This window comes from Arachis ipaensis, chromosome B7, assembly GCF_059453495.1.
Source record: "Arachis ipaensis isolate K30076 ecotype BB chromosome B7, ASM5945349v1, whole genome shotgun sequence".
Taxonomy (NCBI): domain Eukaryota; kingdom Viridiplantae; phylum Streptophyta; class Magnoliopsida; order Fabales; family Fabaceae; genus Arachis; species Arachis ipaensis.
The window spans coordinates 134,511,844-134,529,148 of NC_142442.1; the positions used below are offsets into that span (position 1 = coordinate 134,511,844).

At 34.2% G+C, this 17,305-nt stretch overlaps 3 protein-coding genes across 3 annotated transcripts; 1 reads left to right on the plus strand and 2 right to left on the minus strand.

The window, feature by feature from the left end:
• The first annotated feature begins 3,477 nt into the window (after positions 1 to 3,477).
• Positions 3,478 to 4,022, plus strand: LOC110264731 (uncharacterized). Its single transcript, XM_021106773.2, has 2 exons — positions 3,478 to 3,666; positions 3,765 to 4,022. The coding sequence occupies exons 1-2, from the start codon at positions 3,478 to 3,480 to the stop codon at positions 4,002 to 4,004; spliced, it is 429 nt and encodes a 142-aa protein (XP_020962432.1). The 3' UTR covers positions 4,005 to 4,022.
• A 906-nt stretch (positions 4,023 to 4,928) lies between these two features.
• Positions 4,929 to 6,121, minus strand: LOC148554238 (uncharacterized). The gene is made up of 3 exons (XM_088495051.1): positions 6,110 to 6,121; positions 5,404 to 5,995; positions 4,929 to 5,305 (listed from the first exon to the last, which is right to left on the minus strand). The coding sequence occupies exons 1-3, from the start codon at positions 6,116 to 6,118 to the stop codon at positions 4,929 to 4,931; spliced, it is 978 nt and encodes a 325-aa protein (XP_088351177.1). The 5' UTR covers positions 6,119 to 6,121.
• Positions 6,122 to 11,142: 5,021 nt separating this feature from the next.
• Positions 11,143 to 15,754, minus strand: LOC107606004 (kinase with adenine nucleotide alpha hydrolases-like domain-containing protein). Its single transcript, XM_016307964.3, has 10 exons — positions 15,052 to 15,754; positions 14,849 to 14,946; positions 14,361 to 14,613; positions 13,607 to 14,272; positions 13,273 to 13,521; positions 13,019 to 13,182; positions 12,847 to 12,926; positions 12,583 to 12,730; positions 12,333 to 12,482; positions 11,143 to 11,781 (listed from the first exon to the last, which is right to left on the minus strand). The coding sequence occupies exons 1-10, from the start codon at positions 15,209 to 15,211 to the stop codon at positions 11,539 to 11,541; spliced, it is 2,211 nt and encodes a 736-aa protein (XP_016163450.1). The 5' UTR covers positions 15,212 to 15,754; the 3' UTR covers positions 11,143 to 11,538.
• Positions 15,755 to 17,305: the final 1,551 nt, after the last annotated feature.

Genomic DNA, 17,305 nt, shown 5'->3' on the forward strand with positions numbered 1-17,305 from the left:
GGTCACTGGTTGAACCGGTTAATCCGGTCCTATGTAAATAAAAAACAAAATATAGTAAAAAAATTAGAATTAAAAATTTAAAATACATATTTTTACTAATATTTTAAAAATATATAGCTATTCTAAACAATATGGAACAGAAACAATAAATATTTTGTTAATTTTACTCTATCATAAATATTTTTATTTTATTTTTATATTAAAATAAGTATTATTTTCGAATTTTAATAATTTATTAATTAGTTTATATCTATTATACTATTATATACTACAAGTATTTATTGAAAAATAATATTAATAGATATTATATAATTATGAAAAAAATAATAAGTGAGTTTATAATTACTGTTAAATAAAAATATAATTAATTTAAAAATGAGTGAGCTTATAATTAAAATTAAAATAAATTAAATAAAAATAAATTATTTACCGAAAGATATTAATATATATTTTAATTTGTATTTATTTTAGTAATGGACAAGGTAGCCTGGTGGACAAAGTTACCTTTTATTTATTAGAGGGATGGGGTTCGAACCCCAACTGCTTAATTTTGAGGAAATTTTAAATTGTTCCGGTTCGATCGGACCGGTTGCAAGGAAATTTTAAATTGTTCCGGTTCAATTGGACTGGTTGCTACTGAATTTGACCGGTTTCTACCGGTTCTTAATCTTGTGCGGTCCAATTATCAGACCGGATCGGTATAGAGTCCGGTTCACCGATTTTCTGGTCGAACTGGCCGGTCCGGTCCGGTTCTACTAACAGTGCTTTTTATAATAATAATTATTATTATTTTTTTTTTATCTCTTTGTACTTTGTGTCTTGTGGTTTTTGTCTTTTATTTCAGTTATTTTTTTTTATCGTTGCGTTGAATTTTCTCTACTTTATTTTTATTTTTATTTGATTTCTAAAGTGTAACAATAAAAGAGTTTTCAAGAGTGATAAAAGGCAACAATATTGAGTTCAATTAAGGATAAAAGCCAATTATAAATATAAACACGAGTGACCTAATCTGAGTGTCATCATCATACATCGTGAGAAATTAGTGTGTACTATCATTATGCCACAACAAGTTTCTTAAAAAGTTTTGTCAAACAAATTTCAAGATCAATAAAGGAATACTACAAGGAGTTGCTGTATTTAATGTGCAAAGCTAACGTTAACAATGGTCCTAAAGTTCTTATGAAACATTTTTTATTGGATTAAAAAAGAAAATTACAGATACGATTGAACTTTCTCACTATACAACAATGGAGGATTTAGTCCATTTGGCAATTGAAGTGGAGGCGCAACAATAATTTATAGTAACTTAGCGCTCTTCAGACTTCAATTCTACACAAGATTTTAAAAGAGCAAAGTTTGAGGATATGACAAAATTTACTGTTACAGATTTCAAGAAGAATATTATAAGTTGACATTAACAAACTTCTTTTGATCCTATCTTTAATTCTACTTCACGGCCAGTGATGGAAGAATTTGTTGAGTATGCTGTAGATAGAGACGAGTATTTGGAGGAACCAAAGGTGCAACAGTTCTCAAAGGGGTCCTTAGGATATGAACAATTTGAAAAATAAAAGAGAAAAGAAAAGAATTTGAGAGAAGAAGAGACTAAGAAAAAGAGTACGTATTTCAATGAAAAGAATCAATGTTTGAGTAAAAGAGAAAGTTTTGAGAAAAAGACAAGGAATTGTGAGAGAGAGGAGTCATTGAGAGAAAAAAAATTGAGAGAAATCTTGAAAGTTATATAGTTTAAACAAGAGTGCATTAGTGTCTATGATATTTAAAGAGTTTTCAATTTCTCATATATCTAACCATGAATTGTCTAGAGTTTACATGCCAGATTTTAAAGGTTTTGCAGATTTATTGGTGAATTTTGAAAGAATTAATGTGGATGAAAGGAATGAATGACAACCAATTTCATTCTATAGTGAGCAGCTACATAGAACATGTCTGTATTCAACATACGACAAACTGGCAAAGTGCAGTTTGTTTTGTATTTGATAGTTCAGGTGATCTTGAACAAAAGGCATGCACAATAGACTCATTTGATGAACTATTTTTCAAAAGTGATTAAACAAGATTCGAGGACGAATCTTTTTACAGAGGAATGATATGTGTTCAGGAGAATTTTTTCAGTCTATATTAGTATATTTAGTTTGTTTTGTTGTTAGGATTTGTTAGAAGATTTGATTTAGTTCTGATTTGTTTAGTACTATTTTTAGAAATTTTAAATTTAAATCAAATCTGATCTAATTCAATAAAGATCAAATATGATTTAAATTAAATTATCTTTAGAGATTTAAATTTAAATTAGATATTTAAAAAGATTTAGCTCATTTTTAGGTTGATCAGCTAGGAGCCTATTTAAAAACTCCTTATTATTCTTTTTGAATTAATTTTTTATGAATAAAAATTTCTTTGAGTTTCTTTGAGAAACTTAGGTGTAAACAGGTGAGATAGAGTGATTCCCTTAACTGGTACGTCAGTAAATCAAATTGAGGTAGAGGAGTCACTCTCTTTGATTTTCCAACTTATTTTGGGTTCCGTTTCATATAATTTTATTTATCAATTATGTTTAGATATAATAATATAAAAATATTTATTTATTATGTAAAAATATATTTTTTTAAAAAAAGATCTTAAAAAATATAAATTGTAACTTTTCAAAAAAATACTTTTTGTTAGTATTTTTATTATTAAAAATTTATCAAATATGCTTAAAAATTAAAAAAAAAATATATTTTTTTATCAATTTAATGACACCTAAATAAACACTAAAGGCTAAAAATTTGTCTATGGCCAATAAATTATTACATGTTCAAGGTCTTCAAATCCTAATTTTTACTCTATTCATTAGTATCCCGCCATATTTGATGGGCCAATACTATGGTGCTGAAAGGAAAATTTTTTGGTTAGTGCTGAAAGTATATGTCATAGAAGAAAAAGCAACACGTGTTTACTTTGTTGATGAAGAGTTTTGGACAATTCTGCAGCGTGCCCGGAGGATGTTGTATAAGGTAATTAATTAGTCGAAGATGATTATGATCTTGGGCCTTTTGTGATGGTTCAGCAACAATTTGGTAAAATAATTGGGCTGACTATGGTTTGATTTTTTTGGTTATATTATTGAACAAAGAGGAAGTAATTAAAATGAGTTAATAGTCAAAATCGTCCCTGAAAGATACCCCAATCTCCATTTTAGTCCTTGAAAGATAAAATTAATCAAAGTCGTCCCCGAAAGTTATTCATGTTGGTCGAGTTTGTCCTTCCGTCCTCTCAGGTAGTGACGTGGCTAACGTTTGTTGAGGTGGAACGTTAAGTGCCAGCGTGGAGAGGTCCAGCATGGCAACCGTTAATGCTGATAAGATATGTTTGATTATTTAGGTCAAATTAGTCCTAATGTTACAACCCTAACCCCCAATCTGAAGCATATATGTGCGCGATTCTCAGGTGGCGATGTATGTTTGAGGAGTCGCTGCTATGATGAGTGGAAGCCGGAGTGGTGACCTGCCGTCGCAGTCTATCGGTAGCCATGAGTCGAACTCTGCCATGCGACGGAGGAGGAAGATGAAGGACCAGACTTGCTTTTGTGGGTTGAAGACGACAATCAAGAAATCCGGCACAAGAGAGAATCCGGATAGGTTGTTCCACACTTGTGCCAGATACCCGGTGAGTTAGGTTATGATATATTAAGCTTGTTTTCAATATTCCTTTGTCTATTCTGCTGGGTTGTTGAAATTGATTTTATTTTTTTTGGAAAAATTCAGAAGGGAAGTCACTGCAACTTCTTTAGGTGGGTTGAGGAAGATGGGTATGTAGCAGGGGCGGAAACTGATGCAGAGGTTGGTGGGGACTATGATGAATGGAGACTGAATGTGTCATGGAGATTGGGTAGCTTGGAGGGTGAGGTTAGAGTAATGAAGATGCTGATAATGTTCCTGTCAGTTGCAGTGGTAGTGGCTATTGTATTGTGTGTATCACTGTTGTTCACATTAATCTCCAAGTAAAACCACAAATGGAGTGTTATGTTCTTGTGTGTTAGAGGTGTTGTTAGATCAGAGAAATTGAATTAGTTGATATGTAATGATGATGTTAATTATGAATGAAAGTATAGTTTAATTGTCTTTAATTTAACATAAACTTGTTGTTTAAGCTTGATGGGTTTCACTGAGAATACATGATGGTGATGTTTGAACTATTATAAGTATCTTTTCACCAAATAGAAGCATACATGATAGTAGACAAAGTAATTGTAATCCATAACAAACATCATAATTATACTGATATCATATTGTCTTAGTAGACACACCACAAAGGTGATCAAGGATCCAGACAACATTGTTCATGTAAACAAAAAAACATACTAGGCCTAACTTAAATGATCCTGAACACAGAGGCAGTTTACAGAGCCATGTTCCCAAAAAGCAAACTTTTCAACTACATACAAAATATATTTCCTAGTTAAACATATTAATCTTTCTTTCTTGGACGCTTGAACCCTGGAGTAGGCACGAATGTCATGAAGGTTTGCATCTTCTTTGCAGTGGCAGAAGTTGTTCCTTTCAATGTCTCAGCAGAAATGGCCACAGGTGACTGGGTAGAGGCATTTGATCTTGCCTTTTTTTTTTATTACATGCAGTTTGGGTGGCCTGCCTCTCTTTTCACCTTGCATAGGCCAGTTGAAGACCAATTAATTTCAAGTAAATAAAACGAATGCAATTGGGCAGAATAAAAAGCAGCAAATAAATAACCTGAATGTCTTGAACAGGCAGTTGGGTATCTTGCACTGGTTGGGTTCCTCCAGGTTGGTTGACTTCCACAGCAGGTTCTGGCTGGACTGGGGGAGGAGGGAGAGAATGTGATTGAACTTCATTGTTGGTGTTTGGGTCATCTGTAGGGGGAGCAGGCCCTTTAGCAAGGGCAAGCTGAAGTTACATTTGCCTAGCTTGTTCCTCAGCATCCTCCTTTTTCTTCTTTGCACAACTTCTCTTGTTGTGTCCAACTTCACCACAAAACATGCACCTAATTGGGTTGTACTTCCTCTTCATCTTGGTGCTTGACCCAGCTGGCTGCTCTCCTTTGTCCTTTCTCCTCTTCTTGGTAGGCCTCCCAGGTTTAGGCTTGATTGGAGGTGGGGCAGGGGCAGGTGAAGATGTTTTCTCCCACATATCTTGTCCTTTAACCGGGTTAATATTGAAACAGTATGTCCTTTTATACGCCTCCATTGTCAACAACTCATGGCAATACTCCTCAGTTCTCTTACCATTTTTGTCTTGAATTGCTGAAATTACATGCATACATGGCATCCCTGTGCCAAGTGTAGATAGACAAAGGTAATGACAAAATCAAAAGCAACTCTGACTAATTCAGGCTAAGTGAAGGAGTTATAGGGTCCGAATGAATTACCTGTGAGTTGCCAGAATCGACAGGTGCAAGTGTGCTTTCCCAAGTCGACCACCATGTTTGTGGGCCAGCCATGTACTTCAAACAACTCCTCCTTTTCATCCCCGCACCATTGGGGAGTCCAGTGACTAGATAACTTTGTCATGGCTTCTAGTCTGCTTTGCTGAACCGAGGGTAAAATTCCTTGATAAGTGCTCAGCTTCAGTTTGTTATCTACCATGCTCTTCATGATTATTCTCCTCACCTCTTCAGCCAAAGTTAAAATCGGCTTGGTCCTCTCATGCTTTATCTTAGCATTGAATGATTCGCAAGCATTGTTGCAAATATTGTCATTCTTAGGATCCTCACTGAAGTAAGTCTTAGTCCAAGCCTCCTTCGGCCACTTTTCAAGATACTGCCAAGCCTGTTCGTTGATGACCTTTACTCTCTTCATGTTCCTCTCGAACTCATTACGTGTCCTTGATCGAGCACACTCCCAAACCAGGTCTTTCAACTCCGTGCTACCCCATTGTTTTGAAAAATTCCGCCACAGATGCCAGACACAGAACCTGTGCTGGGCCATGGGCATGACTTCCTTCACTGCTGGAATGAGTCCCTGCCAGATACAAAGAAACCCAAAAAGATTGTTAGTCAAATGAATCCCTCAATTATGATCATTAAATCAATTTAGTCCTAGAAGTATAACTAATTAAATCAATTTAGTCCTCACTTTCTGCATGTCTGAAATGAGGCACAAGTTGTTACCATTGAAGTTGCCAAGGTCTGATTGCAGCAGCTCCAGAAACCATTTCCAGTTGTCCTTGTTTTCCACATCCACAATTGCATAGGCAACAACAAATATGTGGTTATTGGCATCCTGAGCACACGCCGTCAATATTTGTCCACCGTGCAGGGTCTTAAGAAAAGCCCCATCCAATCCTATCATCGGTCTACACCCAGCCTTAAATCCTTTTTTACAGGCATCAAGACACACATAAAACCTCTCAAACTGAGGAGGACCCTCTGGCATTGGGATTACACCAACGTGAACTGTAGACCCAGGGTTACTTGTAAGCAACTCATTCGCATAGTCCCAGATTAGTCCATACTGAGCAACTTCATCACCCTCTACCACTTTTCTAGCAGCTTTCAATGCTCTAGTGATGCAGGTGCTGTTCAGGTTTACGTTACACTTCCTCACAAACCACTCATACACTTCACGATGTCTCATTGTAGGATGCTTCCTAAGTTTTGGAACAAGTTTGCTTAGTGTCCACCGTTGGGTGGCTGCCCTGTTTTTTCGCCTTCTAGGACAGATATGGTTGTCAACCAGGGTTTTAATCTGCCACGACCCGTCTTGCTTACTACGTGCACAGTATACTACCCAAGGACAACCCTCAGCCTTACACACAGCCCTAACCCGAACATTGTCATTCTTTGTAAACAATATGTTTCTACCTAACTGGATTGTATAGTCCCTAGTTGCATGCATAAAATGTTCCTTTGATTTGAATATCATACTAACCTCAAATTTGAGGTCCCCGAACTTTGCCTTGTCATTATACTGGGGATAGACGGTTGGTGATTCCTCATCAGAGTCTAGTTCCTGGCCTGAGTCCTCCGAGTGCCATGAGTTGAGATCCGAATCATTGTCCTCAAGGGGATTATCCTCTAGGTCTGCCAAATAGAAACCACAAATTAAGTAATCAGTCATGTGACCAAAATTAAATCAACATCTACAAACCAAATGATTTAACCAAATACCTGAATCACTTTCATCCTCACTCTCAGAAGCTTCATAGCTTGAATCGTCAATCTCTATTTCTTTCTCTGCTAATCTGGTCTTAGCAGGCTTGTGCTTCTCCTTAACCTCCCTTTTTTTGTTCAGCCTTGTAGAGTTGACACCATCATCACTGTCACTGCTAGATTCATCATCTCCTAGTACCCTTGGAGGTTTGTAAAGGCTGTCTTCAGCACTCTTATAGGAGTCATGAGAGTCACTGTCTTCCTCAACCTCTACTATCTTCACATGCCTGTCTGCCCTTGTGGTGGTAGTGACCTTGGCCTTACCTTTAGGCTGAGCTGTAGCAGGGGTAGGTTTGGTAGGCTGACTATAGGCCTTTCTCTGCTGTGATGAAGTTTGCACAGGTTCATGTGACTTCTTGGTGGGCTGAGATGATGGTCTGCTGGGCTTAGTGGTTGGTCTAGTAGGCTTAGCTGATGGACCCGTGGGCTTCAATGATGGTCTAGTGGGCTCCTTAGTGGGCTGCATTGGTTGCTTAGTGGGCTGGGTAGGCAGTTTACTGGGCTGACTTGGTTCCTTTGTGGATTGGGTAGAAAATTTCTTGGACTGAGAAGGCAACTTTGAAGGCTGAGATAATCTGCTTCCTTCAGCTGATGCCTTTGTGGACTCAGAGCATGCTTTTTGGTGGGATGGTAACTTGGTGGGTTGAGACTGATGTCTCTTGGTCTGGGTTGGGTTAATTTTAGGCACATCTTCTTCCTGCTCATCAACCACACATGGCTCTGAAACACCATGCTCGAAATACAGGTTGATCAAGTTGAAGTTTCTCCTACAATCCTTCACCATTGCAACCAAATCATCATTTGTCGCCAGCCTCCTCAGCTCATATTCAAGGGAAACTCCTGGAGATTTCCACCAGCACTCCCTAGCCTCAGCATATCCCAGTTCGACATAGTACCCCCTCACAAAGAACACGTCAAGTGTGTTAGCTTCAACTCCCATTAACACCTCTGTGTGATCCGGCTCATAGTATAGATATCCACCCTCATCCTTTTTAAACTTCCCACCATGGTGAAATACAAAAGTCATCGGAGGACCCTCCATCTACAAGTGCAAATAAATGTAGTCAACATCAACATCTAAAACAACTCCTCTCTTACAACTGCATGTAAACACACAGCAAACTACATAATCATAACCATCACAAACCCTCAACTCCCCAGAAAAACCCACCACATAAGGACCAGGAAACCCCTAACAAACGCATACAGAATATCTTCAGGCTAATCCAAACCCTAGCCTCACTAGATGGTTCTTAGAACTAAGTCACCCTAAACCAACGGACACCAACATTGCAAAATCAACAGAAACTGTGAAAAAAATTAAGCCTTACCTATGGCAGTTACTGTTCCTTCCTCCAACTACGAAACTCCTCCGCGACCTCCTCCAACGTAGCAGGGCCTACTCTTCTACAAGCCTCGCACACACAAATACTCGATAACGCCACCAAGTTCTGATCAAAGGATCTTTGGACAGAGTACCAGGGTAGAGAGAAGACGAGGGGTTTTGGAGCGAAAGTGGAAGAGGTTTGTTACGAGAGAAGAGAAGGGCAGAACGTTTGAATATCCACATGTGGCTCATAAACGACGTCGTTCCACTGATTTGGAGCTGAGGGTATGAAACTACGTCGTTTTGCACCTCACCACGCTGGCACTTAACGTTCCACCTCAGCAAACGTTAGCCACGTCACTACCTGAGAGGACGGAAGGACAAAATCGACCAACGTGAATAACTTTCGGGGACGACTTTGATTAATTTTATCTTTCGAGGACTAAAATGGAGATCGGGGTATCTTTCAGGGACGATTTTGACTATTAACTCTAATTAAAATATATGATGGACTGTATTGAGTTGATAATTTTTTGTCAGTTTGACATAATATGCATTTTTTTATTGAGAGAGATGATAATTGTTAATTTAGTTATTGAAATTATCATGACAAAAAAAAACTAAAATTGTAAAAAAAAAAAATTGTTATAGATGAGAACTTGCATAAAATTAATTTTGATTAGAAGTGAGCTGAGAGTAGCATGATTTATGTTTATCAAGTTTTTATATGGATTGTAGTAAATTAAAAAGTTGTTTAGATTATATTACTCAAAATCACTTTTAAATAAAAAATTATTAAAAAAGACATGAACTTAAATAGTTATTTGATATTATGTTATCTTTTTATTTTAGGTATTTAAATAAATTTTATTAATCAAGTTTATAATAAAAATTAATATTTACTTATTGAATTAAATTTAGCATAAAAAATTGACAAAATATATTTTATATCAAAAACATAAATAATATACTAATAATATATGAAAATATACTTTATGAAATTAGACTACTCATAATTTATTTAGTACTATTTTGGCTTATAAATGTTACTTTATTCTATGTTATAGTTAGTTTTTATTTACTTAGTTTTTTATTTTATTTTTTTGTAGTTTCTTTAGTACTCACATTTTTTATGTATATAATTATTTTTTATGAAATTTTTATTTTTTTCTTATACAAATTCTTGTCTTCTATTTTTTTTGTTGTACTTTATTTTTGATATGTAAATTTTTTTTATTTGTTTAACTCAGTTAAAACTTGTAATTATAATAGTTATATATTATATTTATTATTGTAATTTTTTTATAATATAAATTATTCACCCTACTAAAAAAGAATAAAATAAATAAAAAATTAATTATAACTATCAATAGAATTATACCAATAAAAAATTTATAACCCAAAATAATACTAAATAAATCATGAGTAATCTAATTTAATGAAGTATATTTTCATATATTATTTATGTTTTTTATATAAAATATATTTTGTCAATTTCTTATGCTAATTTTAATTCAATAAGTAAATATTAATTTTTTTTTTACCAAAGATAGAAGACTCAAACCCGCAACCTCTTAATTGAGTATGAGGAGACTATGCCATTTGAGCTATAATTCATTGGCATTAATTTTTATTATTAACTTGACTAATAAAATTAATTTAAATACCTAAAATATAAAGATAAGATAATATCAAATAACTATTTAAATTCATGTCTTTTTAATAATTTTTTATCTAAAATTGATTTTGAGTAATATAATTCAAACAACATTTAATTTACTACAATCTATTTTGATTTAAAAACTTGCCAAACATAAACCATGCTAATTCTAGCTCACTTTTAATCAACATCAATTTTTTTCGTTTACAAACTTCAATCTAAACATACACTTAGTAATAATAAATTCTTTTTTACAATTTCAATTTTTTTTTTTGTCATGACAATTTCAATAACGAAATTAACAATTAGTATCACCCTCAATAAAAAGAAAAATAAATTGCATATTATGTCAAACTAACCAAAAGTTAACAACTCAAGAGAAAACTTCCAAAAATATATTTACAAAAAAACCCATTTATAACTTCATAGCCAATTCAATCCATCATATATTTACTCACTTCATCTTTGTTCAATAATACAACCAAAAAACCAAACCTTATTGTGAGTCTAAATATTTTTTGGATTCTAAAAGAAAGTCCAATACCATAATCACCATCATTAACGCATTAATTGTACTTAATCTTCATACATCACACTCTGCTATCACGCAAGAATTGTTTGAGACTTTAGCAACAACCTAAATACCAGCAGCGCAAAAATTGTCTGGGACTTTAGCAACAACCTAAACACCAGCAGAAAAATTTCCCTTTCAGCACGATAGTATAACCCTATTTGATGGCCATGATCCCATTTGATTTGAATCAAATGGTGTATTTTTTTTTTTTTGACCTAATCTTGCAACTCGACAAACCAAAAACTATTTAGTAGATTATTAGCTACTATACATATAAGGCGAAATTCAAATTAGTAACGAGTGAGTTAACCACTCAAACCACTCAAATTGGTTGCAGTAGGTCAAGCAATATATCCACAAAATATTACTTCCTGCATGGCTGCATCAACTATCAAATTTTCAAAATATGTTTGAGTTACATTCTCCTTTTTCCTTGTACCATTCATCATATTGATTTATTAAGAGACACGGCAATGTCGCTTATGCTCCAATGTACAACTTGTTCAGATCATCCAATACAAAACTCGATCCAATTGAGACCTAGCACTAAAGCTTTACCCCATTTAGAAATAAAAAATAGGAGCCTCACCCAACAAATTCTAAAGTCTAGGAGGAGGGCACACACATACAAAACAACCTCTCGTCCTAAACCTGTTTGATGAAAAATCCCAAAGAGGATGAACTCACGGATAGAATATCCATCACAAGAAAAAGTTTATCTACAATTGACTAAGACAAAAGAATATAGCTGCAACTTCTTCTACTAGCAGTTTTGCTAGTAGCTTGCTTTTCTCAGTCAAAGCTCGAGGAGCGGCTCCACCGGCCTCTCAAGTAGTCCTCCAAAGAGACGTGCTGCTCGACACTACACATGGAGAGCAAGTCATCTTCCACATCAAGGAGTGCAAGGTTAAGATGTGACTGCAGGTTGCTCGGTGGACACGCTTCATCTTCAAGCATTTCTGGTGCTTTCCTCGCATTAATTTCCGACCTTGCCCACTTGATTACATCAGCATCACCATGAAGGAGCTTAGAAATCTGTGGTCCAAGCAGAACAAATGAGTTCTTCAACAAGAATTGATTCAACAAGCAATCAAACAAGAAGATAAAGTCAATAAGGTGTATGCTATAAGAATTCAGGCACATGATTTCGGATAAGCCAAACAAACAAAAGTCAAGTCATTGTCCATGGAACCAAAAACATCCCATATGCAGCAAAGTGCTTTTTTTCCCTTCCACTTTCATAAGAATATTTAAAAGAGAGGATGATTGGAACCCCAACATCATCAATGGTGAAAAACAAGTTTGAGTATTGGAGTAGAAGTCATATCAACACAGAGCACAACGATTTCAAAAAGAGTAATGCTAGGTAACTAATTTTTTTCAACCAATATCAGTCAACTTTTTTAAAATTATTTTGTTTATCTTAAATTCTAGACCCTAAATCATACCTCTTTATCCTTAAATCCTAAATTATAACCCTAAACACTAAAGTTAGCTAATGCTTACTAACTAAAGTTGGTTTTTTATACTTTCTCGTTCAACAAACATTTTCCCACTTGCTACAAAGTAAATTGTGGACCACTTACAAGGCTCATTTTAGGCCTAGCTCTCGGAGCACGCCTTAAACAAAGTGTGGCTGCTAAGACCATTCTTTCCATCTCCTCATGATCATAGTTATCGCCCAAAGTGGGATCTAACAGTTGCAACACTTTTCCACTATCTAGAAGTGGACTTGCCTGCAAAAATAGTTTTTTTTTTTTTTTTTTTCATTATCATTTTCCATAATACATAAATTAGGATAATGCAAGATTCTACATATGGTTCAGAGACACATACCCACATGATAAGACTCTCTTGACCTTTTGGAAAATCACCACTTATGGGCTTCCTCCCTGAAAGAAGCTCAAGGAGCACGACACCGAAAGCATAGACGTCGATCTTATCATGTACTTTGCCATACATGAAGTATTCAGGAGCCAGGTAGCTGCATAAACAAGTGTAATTCATAACTCAGGAATATCTAAATTCATTGTTATATAGAGATAAGAATACAAGTGATATTAGTAATGCACTTATTATGATGGACACGAAAGTACAAACCCAAAGGTTCCAGCAACATCTGTGCAAGTTATCTGTGATGATGAAGTTGATGCCCATTTAGCAAGTCCAAAATCAGAGAGCTGAATAGAAAAGCAACCAGAACAACATGAGGATTGATTAATACAAATAGTTCGAACTTTGAAAATGAACAACCAAAAGATGTATGAAATACCTTGGGTTCAAAATCCTCAGATAATAATACATTTGATGATTTTACATCGCGATGGATCACGGGCTGATCATCTTTGCAGTGCAGATAATCCAAAGCCTCGGCAACACCCATTGCAACCTTATATCTCTCATTCCAACCAAACACAAGAGAATTTTTCTTACTTCCTATATTGGCATGGAAAAGAACCAAGTAAATAGAAAGTTAAACAGGACACTTGAAAAAGTGAAAGTTTTAGGACACATGTTTGTGTGTACCATGAAGGTTTTCTTCAAGGCTTCCTCTTGATAATAAATCATAGACAAGAAGAAGATTCCCATTCTCAAAGCAGAATCCAAGAAGAGATATAATGTTTTTATGATTCAAGGTAGTGATAATTTCTATTTCAAGAAGAAACTCCTTTAAAACTTCATCAGAAGGCTTTAGGATCTTCACAGCAAGCTCCTGTCCATCAGGAAGGCACCCTCTATAAACCTCACTACTTCCTCCTTTCCCAATCAAGTTCTCTGAAAATTATATATTGATAACCATGTTAAATACAAAAGCAGTTTTAGATAAACCAAGATCAGTTGAAATATGTAGATAACCAACCAGGCAAGAAATTTGATGTTGCTGATACAAGTTCTTGGTACTCAAACAATCTGCATCTTGACGAGTATTTCTCATGAAGGCTGGCCAATTCAAGAGGAATACTTTTCGAGTTCGGTTCAGGCAAAGAAGCAGGCACTATTCCATAATCTACTGGAACAACAGCACCAGTTTCACTATCCAAAGGCACAGATTCGTCTTGAGGCTTGCGATCTTGATCCGAAGCATATGAAAGATTCCTACTAGGCAACCTCATTGCCCACTGGACCACAGAGATCTGGCGTGCCGATAGTCTATCAGGAAACTGAGTTTCTGATAAGATTCTCTGGTGAAGTAGTGGCCAGCCTGGTTTCAATTCAGGTGGTGCGACATCCATGGCCGGAACAGGCACTATAGCCAAGGAATTATCACAACCACGATCACTGCAAGATTCTTCTTCTGCAGATTGGTGGCAAGAATCTGGAGGCGGCAATGCCAGGGTTGGATCACAAACCGAGCAGCTATCTTTTCTATCAAACTCAGTAGTATCCATTAAAATCTTCGCCAAACTGTGATCCGAAAATTGGCCAGTACTCTTACCAGCATCACTCTCTGCACTCTCATCACTTAGCACTTTTGTACTCTTACTGATTTTCCAGTGAATTGAACCAAGCAAACCATTTCTGTGACCTGAAAAAACTTCCATGGGTGAGAATTCAACACAAATTCCATGAAATTCACCTCAATCAAAACTCAAAACCAGAAAAAATTGTGAAACCTTGTGAGTCGGGGGCAGCCGTATCCGGCAAGCCATCACTCTTGAAGACAACTTTCCCATTGTTAACAGCAAGAACACAACAGTCCTTAGACAACTTCTTGGCACAGTACTTAGCCACAGAGGTGGATGACCGGATTTTGTGGTGGCCATGGCATGTTCCCAGCACAAGTTGCGTTGCAGAATAAGCAATGGCTTCCCTGACCAAAATCTTCTTCACTGATGAACCACGGCAAATTTTGAGCTTGAGATCCACCTGAACCATCCCCACCAAAAGAATCTCAAAATTTCCTCACAATTCAGGTCTAAAAAAAATAATTCAAATTACGAAAATTGAAAATTTAAACTCTTTGTTTATTTCCAGTAAGGAATCAAAATTCAAGAGCACAAAAAGGGGGTAGAATTTAGAACTAGTCTTTGCAAAGTTTCAAATTTTGCATGTCGTTGCATTCTTTTTTAACAAAGAAATTGAAGAAACAGAGAAAACATACCTGTTTCAAATTGCAGAAACCTTCATAAACAGCTAGAACAGGATCAAAGGCCTTCACAAGCGAAAGCAACGACGATTTCCCATCTTTATTCACAATTTCTACAACCAAAACCACCCCATTTCAGATTTCACAACTCAAAATAAAAAATTCCCCACAGAATTAAAAAAAAAAAAAAAAATCTCTTCTTTTTGTTGATAGCTTACCATGTTGATCAAGAACATGCAGAGCAACAACAGTATCACCAGACTGAGAAACTTTGACCAATGCCCACGTAAGAAGCTCCTTGCTCGGAGAATCCAATTTCATCCCAACCACCACCGTCCTCCCACCGGAGCCACCTCCCTCCACCGGACACGTCATCATTTCCTTCCTCCTTCTTTGTTCTCGCAGTACAACAACAATATAGTTGAGCGAGTTCAGTTCATTAGTAGTTGAATTGAGTGTCTCACATCACAATTCACATTCATATATGATTGAAAACAAAGGAGAGCGTTGAGACTCTAACAGTCGTTGGTTTTTGGTTGTTTGGTTTGGTTTGATTTGGTTCTTGGTTCAATCAGTTAAAACCATGATTACTACCCTCTTTGTGTGGCTTTTGCAGCAAGACACAAACATGAATTTGGGAACAACGTTTGATGCTGATGTTGTGCTTTCTCTAATTTGACCAGTGGAGCCCTCTCCCCTTGTAATTGTGGTTGTAGATTAAGAACACTAACGTTGGACCTAATTCCAACCTTCACTTCAATCTTAATCTAATTCTAATTGCTGTGTTTTTGAATTAAGGAGGGGTCAACTTATTATTTGATTAATTTTGAAAACCCAGGATTTTGATTTGCCTTGAAATCAGGTAGGTAGGTAAAATTTGTTACCACATAATAATATAATAATAATATTCATATCATATTCATTTTGCTCAAGTTTCCGTGTGTCAGTTGTTAATTAAGAATATTTAGCCGATAAATATGTTAATACATTTAAAAATGTTTAGTAGCTTTGTCAATTGAAATTTTTTAAATGTTTTTAGAATACTATTATTGTTTTAATAATTTTAACTATTAATTTTGATTAATATATTATATATTTTTATAATTAAAATTTATGGTTAAAATTATTCAAATATTAATATTTCACAAACACTCAAAATTCTTTTTTATCAATAATGATATATAAATTGGGATTTTTTTTTAAGAGGGAAATTAGGGGATGAGCGTGTCTAGGCTTTGTTTGGTAAATGTTTTATTTTTCAAAAGTAGTTTATAAAAGTGGTAATATTTATATTTATTAAATTAAATTAAAAATATATTTCAATTAATACAAGCAACAATAATTTTAAATAGTTTTTAAAATTTAAAAATACTATAACAGACATAAATGTAAGTATTAAATTTGAAAATTAGTTAACATATGAGATTATATTAGACTTTTAAATTTTGAAAAACACAAGCTAACTTTAAAAAGTTCTATTTTAAATACTTTTAAAATAGTCACAAAAAAAATGCTTTCAAAAATACTCCGATCTTTTAAAAACTGCAAATACAAGTACATGGTCTTGTTTATTTATCAAATACAAAATGAATAGTTTGAGCTTTTCACAAATACCTTTTCAAAAATTTTTACCAAACTAAACCTAAATTTTATAAAAGAGTGTGTATTGTAAATATATTTTCTTATTTAATATTTTTTATTATAAAAGGAATAATTTTCATTATTTATTAAAAGATACTTTTTATCATAATATTATCTATATGGATACTTATCTTTAAATATTCTTTAATAACTATTAAGTAAGAAATACTGTATTTTTATTAATTAAAAAATTTTAATCTTCATTCTTTATGTTTTATATAAATTATTGACATTTAAAAAGATATTTTACTAATCAGTTAATTTTTTTTAAATAAATTAATTATATATACATTTAAAAAATATTAAAATTCAATATTTATTAATTTATTTTTTACCTAATAGCATATTATTTTCTAAAAAATGTTGTACTCTCTATTTTACTTTAACTGTATTCACTAATTAAAGAGATTTATTAAAAAATTATTAAAATTTATTATTTTTTGTCATCATATATTTTATATCATATTTTTAAATATTAATAACTAACTGATAACAAAAAATAATAAATTTTAAAAACTCTCTAGTATTTTTCTCCACTAAAATCAAAATATACGCAAATTTTAAAGAGAATTTACAAAAATATTTTACCAATCAGTCTCACATTTTTATTTGGGTCAACAATATTTGGCGACCTGAATATGGTCAATAACAAATTGCAAATGGCGGCTATATCATTTGCTTATGTCGGATTTAAATATGTTGCTGTCTTAATATGCTTTCTGAATCATGTATTGACGTCTATGCATATATGCTTTGGATAAATAATACATAACCACATTATCACTCCTGTTATAATTATTATTATTATTTTGTTTTTCAAGTTGAGTGTGA

Coding starts and splice junctions, on each gene's coding strand:
- LOC148554238 (XM_088495051.1), bottom strand. Junction 5,306..5,403: donor TCGATTCTGGCAACTCACAG/GTAATTCATTCG, acceptor CACTTGGCACAG/GGATGCCATGTATGCATGTA.
- LOC110264731 (XM_021106773.2), top strand. CDS start 3,478: ATGATGAGTGGAAGCCGGAGTGGTGACCTGCCGTCGCAGTCTATCGGT. Junction 3,667..3,764: donor ACACTTGTGCCAGATACCCG/GTGAGTTAGGTT, acceptor GGAAAAATTCAG/AAGGGAAGTCACTGCAACTT.
- LOC107606004 (XM_016307964.3), bottom strand. CDS start 15,211: ATGATGACGTGTCCGGTGGAGGGAGGTGGCTCCGGTGGGAGGACGGTG. Junction 13,183..13,272: donor CCTTGAAGAAAACCTTCATG/GTACACACAAAC, acceptor ATGCCAATATAG/GAAGTAAGAAAAATTCTCTT. Junction 12,927..13,018: donor CTGAGGATTTTGAACCCAAG/GTATTTCATACA, acceptor TTTTCTATTCAG/CTCTCTGATTTTGGACTTGC.